This window comes from Rhinopithecus roxellana, chromosome 5 (assembly GCF_007565055.1).
Source record: "Rhinopithecus roxellana isolate Shanxi Qingling chromosome 5, ASM756505v1, whole genome shotgun sequence".
NCBI lineage: Eukaryota > Metazoa > Chordata > Mammalia > Primates > Cercopithecidae > Rhinopithecus > Rhinopithecus roxellana.
The window spans coordinates 74,946,171-74,963,009 of NC_044553.1; the positions used below are offsets into that span (position 1 = coordinate 74,946,171).

The 16,839-nt window shown below is 42.8% G+C and overlaps 1 protein-coding gene across 1 annotated transcript; it reads left to right on the forward strand.

The window, feature by feature from the left end:
• The first annotated feature begins 15,930 nt into the window (after positions 1-15,930).
• On the forward strand, positions 15,931-16,410 carry LOC104666513 (NADH dehydrogenase [ubiquinone] 1 beta subcomplex subunit 4). Its single transcript, XM_010368587.2, has one exon. The coding sequence runs from the start codon at positions 15,947-15,949 to the stop codon at positions 16,334-16,336; it is 390 nt and encodes a 129-aa protein (XP_010366889.1). The 5' UTR covers positions 15,931-15,946; the 3' UTR covers positions 16,337-16,410.
• The last annotated feature ends 429 nt before the right edge of the window (positions 16,411-16,839 follow it).

Sequence of the window (16,839 nt, forward strand, 5' to 3'; positions counted from 1 at the left end):
TGCAGAGTGGGGAGGGAGGCGGGGTTGGGGCCACATCAGCAAAATCCCAGCGAGCACTGATCAACACCTCCAGTCACCTACCAGGCAGCTGTGTGACTGAGCCAGAGGAGGCGTAACCAGGGTTGCAGTAGAATGCCAAATAGGGGCGTGGCCTTAAGGCTCTGAGCCCATTGGTCAATTAGAAAGATGAAAGGGAATGGGGGCGTGGCTAGACAGCAGTGTGTCCAGAGGGACTGGTGGCTCACAAGGAAAGCTGCCCATGCAACTGCTGTCCCCACCCACTCTAAGAGAGGGGAGTGGTTGTCCACTCTGGGAGAACGGAGGGGCTTTAAAAGCTTTAAAACTTTAAAAAATATATGTGTGTGTACTTTATATATATGTGTGTCAGTTTTTGTGTATCTATGTGTTCCTCCAGAGCTATCTTCATGACCCAGCTTCTATTCAAGGTCTATGATTTTGACCTATATTTTTCATACAGTACAAAAATTACCAGTATTACGTTAACTGAGATACAGATCATATAAAAATGGAAAATCCATAGCATGCTTGATGGTTAATGAAGCAGACTATATTATTCAACATTCCAATAAGATAAAAGAATCACAATGGTTTCTCTTTTTTGGAAAAATATTTCTTATTCTTCTATGTTATTGTTAAGATTATTTTTTCTTAAACAAAAGACATGTTTAATATCTGTAAAAACCAAAGCTTTTGGGCCAGGTGTGGTGTCTCATGCCTGTAATTCCAGCACTTTGGGAGCCTGAGGCAGGCGGATCAGGAGGTCAGGAGATTGAGACCATCCTGGCTAATACGGTGAAAACCATCTCTACTAAAAGTACAAACAATTAGCCAGGCATGGTGGTGGGTGCCTGTAGTCCCAGCTACTTGGGAGGATGAGGCAGGAGAATGGCGTGAACCCAGGAGGCGGAGCTTGCAGTGAGCCGAGATCATTCCACTGCACTCTAGCCTGGGCTACAGAGCGAGACTCTGTCTCAAAACAAAAACAAACAAACAAACAAACAAAACAAAACAAGGAACTTATATTTCTCTCACTTTCTAATATTATTTTAATACGTCCTCCAGGGATTTCACTAAGACATATTTTAGACCTCATTCTGATCTCCCTGTCCCTGCCAAGTCCACCAACTCCTGCCCTATCATCTATCCTCATGTCTCTCTGTGTAACATACTGACTTACTTTTTGCAGAGAATCATCTAACCAATTAATTCTTTCTTCTTGTGTCTAATCCATCCACTGAGTCTCTTATTTCAACAATTACATTTTTAATTTTATTTTATTCAGAGAGAGAGTCTCACTCTGTCACCCAAGGCTAGAGTGCAGTGGCACGAACCTGCAGCCTTGACCTCCTGGGCTCAAGTGATCCTCCCACCTCAGTCTCCTGAGTAGCTGGGATTATAGGCAGGTGCCCTATACCCAGCTAATTTTTTTTTGGTGGTGGTGGTGGGGTATTTTTTGTAGAAATGAGTTCTTAGCATGTTGCCCAGGCTTGTCTCCAACTGCTGGGTTCATGCCATCCTCCCGCCTCAGCCTCCCAAAAAGTGCTGGGATTTCAGGTGTGTGTGTCACCATACCCAGCTATGTATTTTATTTCTGTAAGTTCTGTTTCATCCATTTTCCTTTCAGGTCTTCCTCATCATTTCTGGTGGTCTTACTGCTTGCTTAATTTTATGAATGAACTTATATATTTGTATATATATATATTAGATTTCACATGTAACTATTTTCCCACAATTTTAATATTTGAAGTTTGTGTTCTGTATCTGATAATTCCAAAAACTAGTCTTTGGGAAATATGTTATTCATTATTTTTAACAATTCTCAAACATGTTGGGTTGACTACTTGAATGTTATGATTTATCTGAATTCATAGTTGCCTGCTTTTAATCTTTGGCAACCTATAGGCTTCAGTTAGAGAAAAATTCCCTCAAAAAGTATTGGCGTCTGCTTTTGATGAGAGCTGTGGATACAACTAACATATGACCACTTTACCACCATGCATAGTGCTCACATTCTCTTAGATTCTCTTGGAGAATCTTAGGATTACACAAGGTTTTCAAATTTGCCTCCCCAAACTTGCTCATTTATACACAGAATACTAGACTGCTTAGTATAGGTGGTGACTCACTTCCTCCTACCCTGGAAGAAACAAAACAGATCTCTCATCTGAATGTGATCACAGACTAGGAAAATCTGAAGGTGAATAACTGGAGGTTGTGGGCAGCAGGGAAAGACAGGTGTCTTTCCTGACCATAGAAATAGGTCCAAAGCTGCCCTAAAGGCTGTGTGCTCCTGGATTTCACTATTTAGCTCAACAACCAGTCCCTCCATGAGAGTGAATAGAAGCTTCTCAGAGCACCATGTTGCCTTTAAACCAAAAATTCTTGCTAAAAGTCATGGTCATGGTAAAAAAGCTATGGCTTTGGAAGACTTTCTCAGTAATGTCCTAGAATTAAGGTTACAGCCTGCATTTCATGTTAACTGAACAGAAAACCAGTCTGAACAACATCCTTCTGCCCCATGGCGTGCTCTCAGCTCCTCTCGGTTGGGCCTTGGGCAGCCAGACTGTCTGGTTTTAATCCTTGCTCTGCTGCCTGTGACCTTGGATAAGTTACCTTCCTTCAGTTACCTCATCTACAAGATGCAGAGATTAGTAATACCCTCTTTTTAAGTTATTAAGAGGATTGAAAGAATAAAAAGTAAAAATTAAAAAGACTTGGTAAGCATAGGCACAGAGGGGAAAAAAAGTAAAAATCAATCCATAAATAAAAAGACTAGTGCCTAGGACATAAAAGTTCATCAGGAATTAATTCCATAATATGAACTCAATTTTGCAAAACTTCAAAGTACATATAACTTTTAACTTACTAGGGTATACATACCAATAATAAATTTACAACTGTAGCCATGTTTGTCTTCAGTAAATATAACAAAGACTAAACAAGCAGGTACTAAATCATTAAGTGATTATCAGTATCTTCCAGTTTCTTATACTTCTGTATTTTCTGTAGATCATCTTTGCAACAAGAAGAAAACAAACTAAATGAAAATGAAATGAATTCTCTCAAAAAGAATTAAATCAAGACAGGAAGAAGGCTCACAAAGTAATACAAAATATATCTTATGGTTTAGGTAAAATTCTTAATAAAAGTAACTTATTTACTCCAAACTGCACTCTGGCTTTGCCTTTGAGTCAGGTGGCATTTCTTTGCACGATGACCGGTTCTATTGAGTAGGCACTGCTTCAGCCCTACAGGAAGAACAAAACATCTCTAGAACGCAGCAGCATTCCTGATTCCCACTTGAGAAGGCCTAGCAAGATGGCATATGCCTCAACAGCAGCAGATCAGTGTTTTTTTTTTTTTTTTTAAGACGGAGTCTCGCTCTGTCACCCAGGCTGGAGTGCTGTGGCCGGATCTCAGCTCACTGCAAGCTCCGCCTCTCGGGTTCACGCCATTCTCCTGCCTCAGCCTCCCGGGTAGCTGGGACTACAGGCGCCGCCACCTCACCCGGCTAGTTTTTTGTAGTTTTTTTTTTTTTTTAGTAGAGACGGGGTTTCACCGTGTTAGCCAGGATGGTCTCGATCTCCTGACCTCCTGATCCGCCCGTCTCGGCCTCCCAAAGTGCTGGCATTACAGGCTTGAGCCACCGCGCCCGGTCGCAGATCAGTGTTAAAACATCTGGAGACAAGGGGAAAAAGTAAAATTGGACCGTTTCCAGAATCTCACAAAAACCAACAAACTGACATTCTAAGTGCCCAACCATGAGCAAATTAGAACCTTAAATAAAGGTCACTCTTAATGCTGATCCTAGCATAGATTCAGCACCAAGTACAATCTCATTTTACTGGTTGACCTCTTTCATTCTTGAAAGTAGGGGCTATGAAAAAAAAAAAAACACTAAAATTTCTTTAAGAGAATCTAGCTTAAATCTAGCTTACATAATCAAAACACTCTATTGAGGGTGAAAATTGAGTATCATAAGAAAATCACCTGTTTCATGAGAAGTTCCATACATAATGCTGTTCTACCCAATATATACCTTAAAGAGAAAAAAGGAAAGATACAAAATTATCTCGAGAATTATTCCTGCTTAAACAATTTCTACGTGCCATTACTAAGAAAGCAAGCACACAGTAAAGATGAGAAGAGAACATGCAAGCATGAACATACTTGTTAGGGATATAGGGCTATGAGTAATTTAAAAATTCTAATGGTATTACTCTCATGTAATTGCTCTGAAATTCTAGTCAATTGTTTGAAATGGCTCTTAGAACAGGATACTTTGACATTTTTATGATGTCAAAAACTAAGAACTTAGCCTAAATATTTCAAAGAATAGGGGCAGAAGAACCCGTTTCCTTAAATGGCATTTGAGTATTCTTTTTTTTTTTTTTTTTTTGAGGCGGAGTCTTGCTCTGTCGCCCGGACTGGAGTGCAGTGGCCAGATCTCAGTTCACTGCAAGCTCTGCCTCCCGGGTTTACGCCATTCTCCTGCCTCAGCCTCCCAAGTAGCTGGGACTACAGGCGCCCGCCACCTCGCCCGGCTAGTTTTTGTATTTTTAGTAGAGACGGGGTTTCACCGTGTTAGCCAGGATGATCTCGATCTCCTGACCTCGTGATCCGCCCGTCTCGGCCTCCCAAAGTGCTGGGATTACAGGCTTGAGCCACCGCACCCGGCCGAGTATTCTTTACAACTGAAACTTTCTCTCCCATCCTGTGATGGCCAAGAGTTTTTCCTCTGACAACAGCACTGATCTTACCGTATCCAAAATATAAACATCTGCATCGTTTCATGGTTGGAATTGTTTTTATCCATTCTGTTGTGAGAATCAAAGGGTTCAGACCATGCAGCTCCTCTCTGGGACTCCTCAAGTCCTTTCTAGATCTGAAGACTGTTCTCTGAACCAAAGTCAACTTTTGGGGGTGTACCAAATCTCCCATTAGAAAATTATTTATATCAAGACGTTTTAACCTTTTAACTCTTTCTCAAACAAAATAATTTCATTTCTCCTTTACTGTTACTTTAAATTTCAAAATACACAGATAGCGTGCCTACAATAAAATCAAGGGAATGACAGTTTTAGAACACAAACTGTGGTAATTTTGAAAACACAAAAGCTAAGACCACTAATTAGGTCTATGTGGACACCAAGTCCACCACAACCTGTTCTGTCCTCTGGGGCTCTGTCCACGCCTTTCCCTTGCCTGAGATTCCTTCTGCTTCCCACCCTTCCAAATGCTGTATTTCCCCCCAGAAGAGTTGCCAAGACCACTCTCTCCCACACATCTTCCATTCCAGCTAACCAAAGGCATCCTTGCGTTGACTAAACCGAATTATTTTGCAGAGAAGGCATCTGAAAACTTCTACTGTAGACCATTCACCTTAATAATTGTTCTCATCACATTATTCAATAATAAAATGAGGGCAAGAAGTCCTCTTCACTCCCTTATCCTGGAGAATCCAAGCCAGTGTCTTTCCCACTTGCTTTGCCCAAACCCTAGGACCTTTCAAAGTAACAGTTTAATGGAAGGGAAAGACAATCTAAAAGAAAAACTCTCCAAAAAATTAAACTCAGGCAAAGAACCATGGGATTAAAAATTTTTATTCTTTATGTATTTCATTTCTGAAATGTAGAAATCTATCTCCCACTGCTTAAATCTGCCACTGGGCTAAGAGAGTATTGTATACAATGTGCACTCACTGATTTAACAGAATTAGAACATCCAGGCACTCACTGAGATTTTGCTTCCACAACCACTCAAAGTCTAGTGATTAGTTAATGAGTTAACACCACACTTGGTCTTCACATTTTGGAAATGCTGACGGCAGACAGGGACTTGTTTTGGGAAAGGAAGTGTACAGTAGACATTGTTCCCCATTACCAGCCACCACCACCTTTCCTTTAAAGTACCCCACTCTTCCTTTAAGGTTGCAGAGTCTCAGGAAGTGGGAAGAAAGGAAGTTTTTGCATTTTCAGGTCAAAAGAAAGTACATTTGTACAACCACATAATACCTCTGCAAAGGTTTGTTGAAATCTAAACACAAGACAGAAGTAGTTCTAGCACCTCCGCCAAAAGTAAGGTAAGTAAACTTTTCCTTAATATACACTTTCAGCAGCATTGACACCTAAAAGTGTTCGACTTTACTACTGTACTAAATTAAATTACATTCATTTTGTCAATATGTGTTCCAAATTCATACTGCTCTTTCTCTCCAAGGGGTTCCTGCTGAATATAGAGACAGTTGAAGATTACTAGGGGAAAAAATTCTTAATAATTGAAGTAAGGGTCATCTAAAGATAATATGCCACATAGACAGACACAGTCATATTTTCAACTTTAAAAAATTCAGTTGTGAAAGTTGTACAGCAAACACTATGCTAAGCTTAGCCTCTTCAGGCATTTGATTTATAATCACTGTAAAGAAAAGCCGGTCACAAAATGCCACATTTTGTATGATTCTATTTATATGAAATGCCCATAGGCAAATCTACAGATAGAAATTAGATCAGAGGTTGCCAGGATCAACGGTGGGGGAGACGGGTACAGGAAGTGACTGCTAATGGGCACGGGGTTTCCTTTTGGGGAGATGAAAATGTTCTGAAATTAGGGAGTGGTAATGGTTGTGTAACTCTGAATACACTAAAAACCACTGAACTGTACGCTTGAAGGGTGAGGCTTATCACATAAAAACTGTATCACAATAAAGCTGTCAGTTTGAAAAACGTTTGGCTATGTCAAGAAATAAAGAAATAGGGTCATAGCTAGAAGATATGGGATATAAAATACATGGAACAAAACTGCTCAATAATCTATCTAGAATCACACAGCGCTTAAGCTTCACTCTGACTAAAATCATGAGCTTTGTGTTTTACTGATATTTCACATTTTTCACTTCTTCTGTCAGCCAATAATTCCTCCTCCTCACTTAATAGTGGACTACAAAGACCAAGCCATTCTGATTCTGCCGCCAATGGGCTTTCACATTTCATTCCTCCTGCCATTCCCGTGACTACCAAACCCATATAGGTTCTCCTCACTTCACTCTAAGACAACAGCGTGGCCCTCAACTACTGTCAAGTGCAGTGGCTCACACCTGTAATCCCAGCATTTTGGGAGGCCAAGGCAAGTGGATCACTTGAGGCCAGGCATTCAAGACTGGCCTGGTCAACACAGTGAAACCCTGTCTCTACTCCAACCTAGGTGACAGAGCGAGACTCCGTCTCAAGAAAACAACAACAACAACAACAAAAACCCCAAAACAAACCACACACACAAAGAATGAGGAGGAAGTTTGTTTAAAACAAGAAAATCTAAATTTAAGAACATAGACTTTCAATTAAAGAAAGAAAAGATGGACTTTCAAGACAAAAAGACGGGGTAAACTTAATATTGCCAAAAAAAGATCAGCGACATCAACACGACCCTGGGGGCCCGTGGACAACTCCTGGCTGCAGGTGCAGAGCGTCCTTGCTGGACGCAGGTACCAGGGCTGGCCCCCACAACCCCAAAGCACCCCGGCCTCCATGGCTGAGCCTGGGGGCTCTTGGAACAGGCTCTGTGCCCAAGCTGGCAGACGTGGGTGCTCTCTGGAACCGTCAGAGAGCTCGTGGTTTATGGTGTAAGGGCTGAGAGCTGGGAGGGGGTTGTGTGTGGGGCTGTACTCTGAGGCCGCCAGAGGCCTAGGAATGTCATCCTGGGCACGCTGTACCTGTTGTGCCGTCTGAGTCATGCTGCCAGGGCAGAGCATCCAGCTCCCAGCCTGGGAGTGCTGAGAACCAAATCCACTGCAGATGAGGGGTGAGAGTCAGGGTCCCACCTCCCCTATCTGTCGGCAATCCAGTAGTGAGCCAGGATAAAACCTCGAGAGTCCCAAACACACGGTCAACCCACAGCACACCTCACAGGCCAGGCAGGGACACATGGCCCCATCCCTCCCTCCCAGGTACCATCATAGCTGCCAGCGTGTGACTGAAGGCAGGGTCCCTGGTCCCCGCTGAAGTACTATCGCCGGCCAGCAGGCTCACACACCTTGGCCTGTTGCTCCTAGAGGTCACCTCTGCTATTCAGCCAAGGGGACCACAGTGCCTGGTGTCCCGGCTGAGCTCTGCCCAGCAAGCCCACCTACCTCCCCTGCCATGGACTCTCCTTCTTCTGCTTTTCCGAGCAGGAAGGGCCCAGCCTCACCTATACAACCTGCAACCCCCAACAAGCTGAGGCTCCCCTCTTAGACTTATAAAACTTATAATTCTATAGCCAGTGGCATCCAGCTGCCTGCCCTCCCTGCCTCCCCCAGGGTCCCTTCAGAGGGTCCTGGGCTTTCTGACCACCCAGAGGGTTCTCCGGCGATCACTCCAGCCACCCATCCCTTTTAGCTTCATCATCCTGGTTCAAGCAGTGTTCCTTCTCTATCAGGCCTGGTGGCTGTTGTGTTGGGCTCCCCAAGGCGAGAGGTGGCCCTGGACCAGTGGGTTGGAAAACAGGGTGACCAGAGAAGAGGGAAGCCTGAGGGGGGCGAGCATTGGTCTTAACAGAGGGTGCACTGCCTGGGTGCCGTGGATGAGGCCAGCGTGCATGGGGTTGGGAGGGCTGCCACAGCCCCCAGGCACTACCTGTGAAGCTCTGGCTCCTTCCTCCATCTTTCTCCCCTTTCCCTTCCAGCCCCTCTTTTCCAGGAACCTTGCCACACCTGCACCTGTGCCCTCCGCTCCCCGGCCCTCCCACAGCTGCTGTGGCACACCTGTGCTCTGCATTTGCCTCACCAGCTCTCTGCTCGCTTTTCTCTCGCCTGTTTTCTCTCTGCTTTCTCTCCAACTGCCAGCCGATCGGGTCCGACAAGTCCATCCTATTCTGAGAGCCCCAGGACCCCCTTCAACCTCTAAATAGGTCCCTCTTCTTCTCGGAGACCTCCCTTTCCAAGCCTGCCTGGGCGGCTGTTCTGTGATTTGACAGTGGCTCCCCCAGACCCAAAGCCAGCCCCCTTCATCTGTGACTTGGTCTGTTGTAGTGGTGAGCTGACACCTCCAGGTGTGACCGTTGCTAAAAATGTGTGCCCCCCTCTGTGGTATGCCCCTGCCTTGTTCTATAAATATCTATAAATACATATATGTACATATATACACATACATATATGCACAAAAATGAGGTGGGCACGGTACGCACTTGTACTCCCAGCTACTTGGGAGGCTGAAGTGGAAGGATGGCTTCAGCCTGCGAGGCTGAGGTTGCAGTGGGCCGAGATTGCACCACTGCAGTCCAACCTGGGTGACAGAGCAAGACCCTGCCCCACCCCCCACCAAAAAAAAAATGCTAAGCTTTGAAGCTTTTAAAGACATACATCATTGCTTCCACTGAGTTCCATTGGTCAAAGCAAGTCATGGGGTCAGCCTGGATTCAAGGAGAGGAAAAACAAAGCCCACCTCTTCATGAGAAGAGTGGTAAAGCCATGCCTCAAAAAGTCGCCCAGGATGGAAACAATCTGTGCCTCTATTTGAATTCTTTTGGGGATGAGTGTAAATGTGATCAAGCCTCTAGATCTCACTAATGTATAAATTAGTTCTTTCCCTTGTTGGATGATTTTAGATGATAGAAATGTCTTCATTATTTTGAGGTAAAATCTGTCTCTCTTAAACTCACATCCATTTTCCGTCACCTATCCTTTAACACAGCACAGCATAAATCAGTACTTATACTTTTCTATACCAAAAGGCTGAAATACCCATATGTCGTCTCTTCTAGTCTTCAGGCCTATACCTCCAAGAGTTAACAAAGGTTTCCAAGACCCTGCACCACTTCGGTAGTGCTTCTCTCTTAGTGAACTCAGTGTGTCAATATCTCTTATAAATATGGACTCCAGAACTAAATAAAAAGACCCCAGATGTTGCCTGATTAGTGCAGAAAAGAATGAGTTTATTATTGCCTATAATTTGGAAATGTCCATCAAGTGAAATGGTCTAAGGTTGTGTGTTAAGTTTTTGGCAGCTGCATCAGGCTATTGGTTCAACATTTAGTATGTAATAAAGCAGCCAAGTTTTGCTTTATAATAGCCTGATATAAATACATATTTGTGCTAAGCAATTTACCATAAACATCTCTTCTTTGTAGAACATTATACAGGAGGATTTATTTTAAAAGCATTTTCTAACTTTTTTGGTCAGGACTTCAAGTATGCAACATGACATGCATAAATAGGCTGACCAAGCTTTTAATTAAACCGAAATCCAACAAAAATGGAGCTTTATTGCCAAATATGTATTTCCTGAAATTGTGAAAATAAAAAACTTAAGACCAGGAAGAAAAGGATCACCAAGTAAAACACCATTGTTAGAATGATGGTGAAACTGAGGCTCAGAGATGTTAAGTGACTATCCCAGTGTCACACAGTCAAAGGGAACTGGCCTGATGTTGAAACTGGGCCTGAAGACCTGCAGCAAGCATACTGTAAATGACACCATGCTGACAGCATTATTATTCTCCACCTGTGTACTCCATGTTTCTCCCAGGATCCCACGTTCTCTATAGTATCTAAGACTGGAAAGGAAAGGCTCTCCCACATTCCCAGTCTGACCCCGACTCTCTTTGACTTTGGCAAAATTACCACACCAAAAAATTCCACCTTTTGGATTCCCCTTTAATAAACATAACCAATTGTTTATTTTTCTTTTTTAAATGTATGAAGTGGAGATAGTTTACATAGCATAAAGTCACCCCTAAAAATCTGTGAGAATAATAAATGGAAGGAAATGGAGAAAAGGTAGTACCTTATTTTGTGGGGAAAGTTAGATTATTGATTAAATATTCAGGCTGTTGGGGGTGCCTAGTGAAATGTGGAAGTGCCAGAGTAAAACATTACATCCTTTCTGGGGAAATATAATGATGAATAAAGAGAAGATATATGCCTGTACTTATAATGAAATATTTAAAGAAATATATCAGAAAGTGGCATCTAACATGTATGCAAAGGGATGAAGACAGAGGCACAGTATTAAAGTTCAACGAAGTCGTTTTTCTTGTTATAACTAGATTCTTTAAACAGACTCTATCCTGGTGATTCCACTTCAAACCTTCCCACACCAATGGTCAGCACACCACTGTCAGATTTTCCTTTCTGCAGTACCACTTTACCTGGTCACTCTCCTGCTCAAAGGCTGAAAATGGTCTATGATAAATGTTTGCAAAGCCACATTTCTCATTCAAGGGTCTGCCTATTTGGAGCTCAACTTACTCCTTCCCCTTCAATACTCTATTTCCTGGCAGAGGGTTGCTCACTGTCTGCTATATGTCAGTCTTAATCCTCCTTGACCCAGCACGTGTTACTACTGTCTCCACGAGACCTTCTTGACAAATCTAGCCCAGGCCAGTCTCGTGCTTCTTAAATCTGAACTCATAGTGCATTCTATCCAGAACAGTAGTTCATTGTTCTTTAATTTGTGCACGTATGCTAGATTGATCTTCCCACCTGGGTTGTATAGGGTCTTAGGCTTATGACTCTGGACTGCCTGCACTATCATAATATCCAAATGCGCTGATACAATTCTAAAGGGAGTGTTGACAAGCCAAAGGGAAATAGCAAAGATGCAGTAAAGTAATTAAATGGAGGCTAGAATGAGGAGAGACTGTAATCTGGCATTTGAACAAACAAAACAAGAGGCTTCTTTTTGAGACTGCAATATGAAGCAGAAATAGAATACTCCAAGAGCTTATTGTTTCATGCTTGTTTCCAGGGTTTTGGGGGAAGAGCATTTCTCGTGAGCCCTTAGAGAACGTGAATTGGGCCCATTCTGGATTGCAGTAATCACTACTATCTGAGTCAACCGTTGACCATGTGAAGTCCATGTTTTCATTTGTTGTAGATCAATTGTCTACTACTTTTTAGTGTCCACTTGGACTCTGAAATGTGTTCTGTTTATATGACAAATTATATGGTCATCCTTCATAGGTAAGTCAGGGTAACCTCTCTACAGGAAACACCTTTCAGCTAGGAACAGAAAACCAAGCAACGGTTTCCCAGGATGATGCGCTGAAGGAGACAGCCAAGTCTCAGTGGTCCTATAGTAAGCTCATACCAAAAAACAAGCAAGCAAGCAAACAAATCAAAAGCAAGATTTAGTGCATTATTACAGGCATTTGTCACATACAAACACACACACAATCAGCCTAGGAATCCTCCACCATCCCCAAGTCTAAGTGCATGAAATTGCCTCCATGTCTAGCCTCTTCCTCCAGATTCTCTCAAAGGGTTTTCAAAGGTTTTTAGCTCTTGTGATTTCTCCCATTCAGATTGCTTCCTCCAGGAATTTTCTTTTATTTGGTGCCATCTGCATAAGCACATGTGGACCCAGGATGGGGGCCTCATGGTGCAGTGGACCCGCTCCCCCCACCTTTCCTGCCTCTGCACAGAAAGGAGAAGGCTATTTCCTCTTCTCCCCAATAAACTTGCTGACATTCAGGACTGGGTGCAAAATGAAATTTTGAAAGAGCATCTGTAATGAGGAAGATGGTCAGAAAGGAACAGTAGCTCAAGGAAAAATGAAATCTTTATACGAAATAACGGGAATCTAGGGAAGTAGCCTCTCGGATGCTATTTTTATTTTCAGCATTTCAGGGCAACAGATTGAGTTAGTGATGTTTTCCTATAGCTCCAAGGCAACTCAGAAATGGCAGTGTTCAGACCAGCAGAGATGCACTTCCTGCAGATTTGAAAGGGGTGAGGAGCCAAGTCTGGTGGTGTGCTGTGTCCCCGAGCTACAGATCCAGAGCAAAGTAGTACCGTATTAGGGAATTTCGCATTCCACCCTAGGCGCCTGGCAGTTTGCACAGATCCTCTCTTATCAGTTTCACCACTTTGAATCAGCTGCTCCATTTCCGTGGCTAACAGGCTTTTGTACTGAAGTAACCCCAGAGGTTCGATGATGGAAAATTAGCCATATCAGAACAGGGGACCATTTAAGAATCCTGAATTCCATTTCACCCCTGATGTTTATGTTTTCCATGATAAAAGTGTGTAGGTTCAAAAACAGGAAATTGCTGAAACCCAACTGGAACAGTTTGAGATGTTTCCTGCTGTTAAAGAACTATTAAAGACCAAAGAATTAGCCCAAACTGAGGTCCGTTTTTTGGATGACTGGTGATTGTTATTTGGAGGTTTTATGTCAACCTATTAAAATCAGTGAAGACTGGTAGAGACACTTTGACGTTCCAGCTCTTCTCTCTCCTTTAGTTACATTTTCTCAACATACACCTTTTGCAGAATTATTTATCAACATTGTTTGAACTCTTCAAAACCCTGACACATGGATGCTTCCCCAGCCTCAGCATGTGCATGTGTGTGTGTGGATATTTTCCCAGACACACTTCAGACAACTCTCTGTCTATACACTTTCCAGATAATTGTCTACCTTGCAGTTATAGTCTTTAGATTGTAAACTCCCAGAGAGATACTTCTATGTCTGTTAATATTGAACTCTTTTATGTGGTAAAGCATGATAATAGAAATGGGGAAGGGTAGAGTACCTTTCCTGAAAAAGGAAATAGAATTTATTGGTTATTCATATCATATTATAATTCATATTGTCATATTTTGTTACTGTATTTATATATGTTATTTGTACTATAATCCTTTTTAACAAAGGAAAACATTCAAAAAGATTAGATAGAAACATTCATCCCGACGGCCGGGCGCGGCAGCTCACGCCTGTAATCCCGGCACTTTGGGAGGCCGAGGCGGGCGGATCAGGAGGTCAGGAGATCGACACCATCCTGGCTAACACAGTGAAACCCCATCTCTACTCAAAAAAAAAAAAAAAAAAAAGAAAAGAAAATAAATTAGCCGGGCGTGGTGGCGGCGCCTGTAGTCCCAGCTACTCTGGAGGCTGAGGCAGGAGAATGGCATGAACCCGGGAGGCGGAGCTTGCAGTGAGCTGAGATCGCGCCACTGCACTCCAGTCTGGATGATAGAGCGAGACTCCATCTCATTAAAAAAAAAAGAAAAAAGAAAAGCATTCATCCTGATATGGCCTGTAAAAGCATAAGTTGTGACTTTAGTCTTCCCATCCAGCCCTTGGCCTCCAGAAAGTATCTAGTCCATGTCAAATGCATTGCCTCTCACTGATTTTTTTTATTATGATAAAAAACACATGCATAAAATTTACTGTCTTAACCATGTTTTAAGTTTAAAATTTACTGTCTTAACCATGTTTTGGTAGTGTTAGTATATTCATATCATTCTGCCACCAATCACCAGAATGTTTTTATCTTGCAAAACTGAAACTCTACACCCATGAAATAACTACCTGTTTCCCTCTACCCCCCAAACCTGGCAGCCACCATTCTACTGTTGGGGTTCAGAAAATATTACCCCAAAATGAAGGTCTCAGAAACAACTTCAAAAGCAAAAGTCTCTCTCTGACCTCCTGTCTCTGGCCCCTCATTCTCCCCTGAGGCTAACCTTAGAAACTAGAATACCTCTTCCCCAAAGCAGGTCATAGAAGCCAGAACTGCTTTTCCCCTTTGTGGTTCTTTGTTGAATCTAAGCATTAAAAAAATGGACAGCTCCCCCTGCATCTCTGAGTGTTCATTCTCAGGCTCCCATGTCATGTACAATGAGGACCAAATCAATTGTATGCCTTTTCTCCTGTTGTATGACTCTGCCATTTGTCCCCGATTTTCAGCAAACCTTCAGAGGGCAAAGAGGAAGTTTTCCCTTGGCCCCTACACTACCTTCTGTTTCTATTAGTTTGACTACTTTAGATATCTCACAAAAGTGAAACCACTCATTGTCTTTTTGAGACTGGATTATTGAATTTAGCATAATGCCCTCAAGGTCCATCCATGTTACAGCGATGTGACGGGACTTTTTTCATTTTTAAGGCTGAGAGATACTCCCTTGTATATATAAACCACATTTTGTTTATCCATTTATTTGTCAATGGTCATTTGGGTTGCTTCCACATTTTAGCTATCGTGAATAATGCTGCCGTGAACGCGGGTGTGCAGCTGTGTCTGAGACCCTGATTTCAATTCCTTTGAATGTATACCCAGAAGTGAACTTGCTGCATCAGATAATAAGTCTACTTCTAATTTTTTGAGGAACTGCCATATGGTTTTCTATAACAGTTGAACTGTTTTATAATCCCACCAACAGTGCACAGGGGTTTCAATTTCCCGACATCCTTGCCAACTACTTGTGATTCTCTGTTTCTCTAATAGTAGCCAGCTTAATGGATGTAAGTTAGAAATTTTGGACTAGCAAATTTCACAGCTTGTATTAGGGTCTTTTCAGTGTCCTATAATTGTCACTATTAAACTATCTCACTCTGTGTTTGTTCATTCCTTCATTCAGCCTTTGTTCAGCACCTACTTTGTGCTAGGGAAAAGGGGATATCAAGACTTTTTAAAAAGACATCTTGCCTGCCGTCAGAGAACTAACAGACTCATCAGGGACAGGCCTGTAAATACATAATCATGTGTTTATACGTGGCATAATGTGTCTAAACACACTCAGGTACTATGTGACAGAGCAGTACTGAGGAGGGGTGCTTAACAGCCTGGGGAGGAAACCCCAAGGAGGTGATGGTTGAGCTGATTCTTGAAGCATAAGGTTCACAAGACAGAAAGAGAAAGAAAGACCTAAGGGACTTGCATGTGCAAAGGTTATAAAGGGATGGACGAACATTCAAGTTTAGAAAACCACCAGTTGTTTCCTATGGACATAGGATTCTCCAGGGTTTTGTCCTCCATCTTCTCCTCCCATTCTGCACAGTCTGCCTGAGTGATGTCATTCCCTTCTAAAACTTCATGTATTAATCAGTGGCAACTTCCAAATCTATGTAGCATAGAACGTCTGGTGGAGCGTGACAAAGGAAATAGAGTTGATGCCAAAATGTAGTCAAGAGCCAGGTATGGAGTTGTGCCCTGGGGCGCCAAGATGTCGTTCACAAAGTATAAGTCGTCGCGCCTGGCCGCTCTGCCCTCGACCCTCGACCCAGCTGAATATGACACATCTCCGGAAACCCGGCGGGCGCAAGCCGAGCGGTTGGCCATAAGAGCCCGGCTGAAACGAGAGTACCTGCTTCAGTACAACGATCCCAACCGCCGAGGGCTCATCGAAAATCCTGCCTTGCTTCGTTGGACCTATGCAAGAACAACAAATGTCTATCCTAATTTCAGACCCACTCCTAAAAACTCACTCATGGGAGCTCTGTTTGGAATCGGGCCCCTCATCTTCCTATATTGTATTATCAAAACTGACAGGGATAGGAAAGAAAAACTTATCCGGGAAGGAAAATTGGATCGAACATTTCAGCTCTCACGTTAAGTCTGGCAATGATGACTATATGTATTCCTGCCTAAATAAATCGTCTATTAATCATTAAAAAAAAAAAAAAAAAAGAGCCAGGTATGAAGGGGCTTTGTGTGGCATACTCTAGAAGAGGATGTTAATTCCACTATGTGGGAAGTGACGGGGATAGAAAATGTAATAGGGTTGTAGGAAGAGTGGGGAAGATGAGACTGAAGATGAGAAGGACAACTCAGACATTTCAATTGTTATAAGGGTTGAATTAAACATGATGTTAATGTGTTACTAGATCCAGAAGCTACTTAGGGGTTGAATATATGGGCTCTGATGAGTCATTTGCTGACACGCAATGGAAGGTGAGGAATCCAGGATGACTCGCAGATTTCCGATTTGAGAAACTGAGTGGATAGTGATGCCATTAACTGAGTGCAAAAATAGGAAAAACAGGCAGGCTGTTAGTGCTTCTTGGGGTGGGGACGCCAGAAGGATGACAAAGACATAAGAAGACGTTGTGAAGGACC

Excerpts from the sequence above, each read along its gene's own strand:
- LOC104666513 (XM_010368587.2), top strand. The coding sequence starts at position 15,947 with ATGTCGTTCACAAAGTATAAGTCGTCGCGCCTGGCCGCTCTGCCCTCG.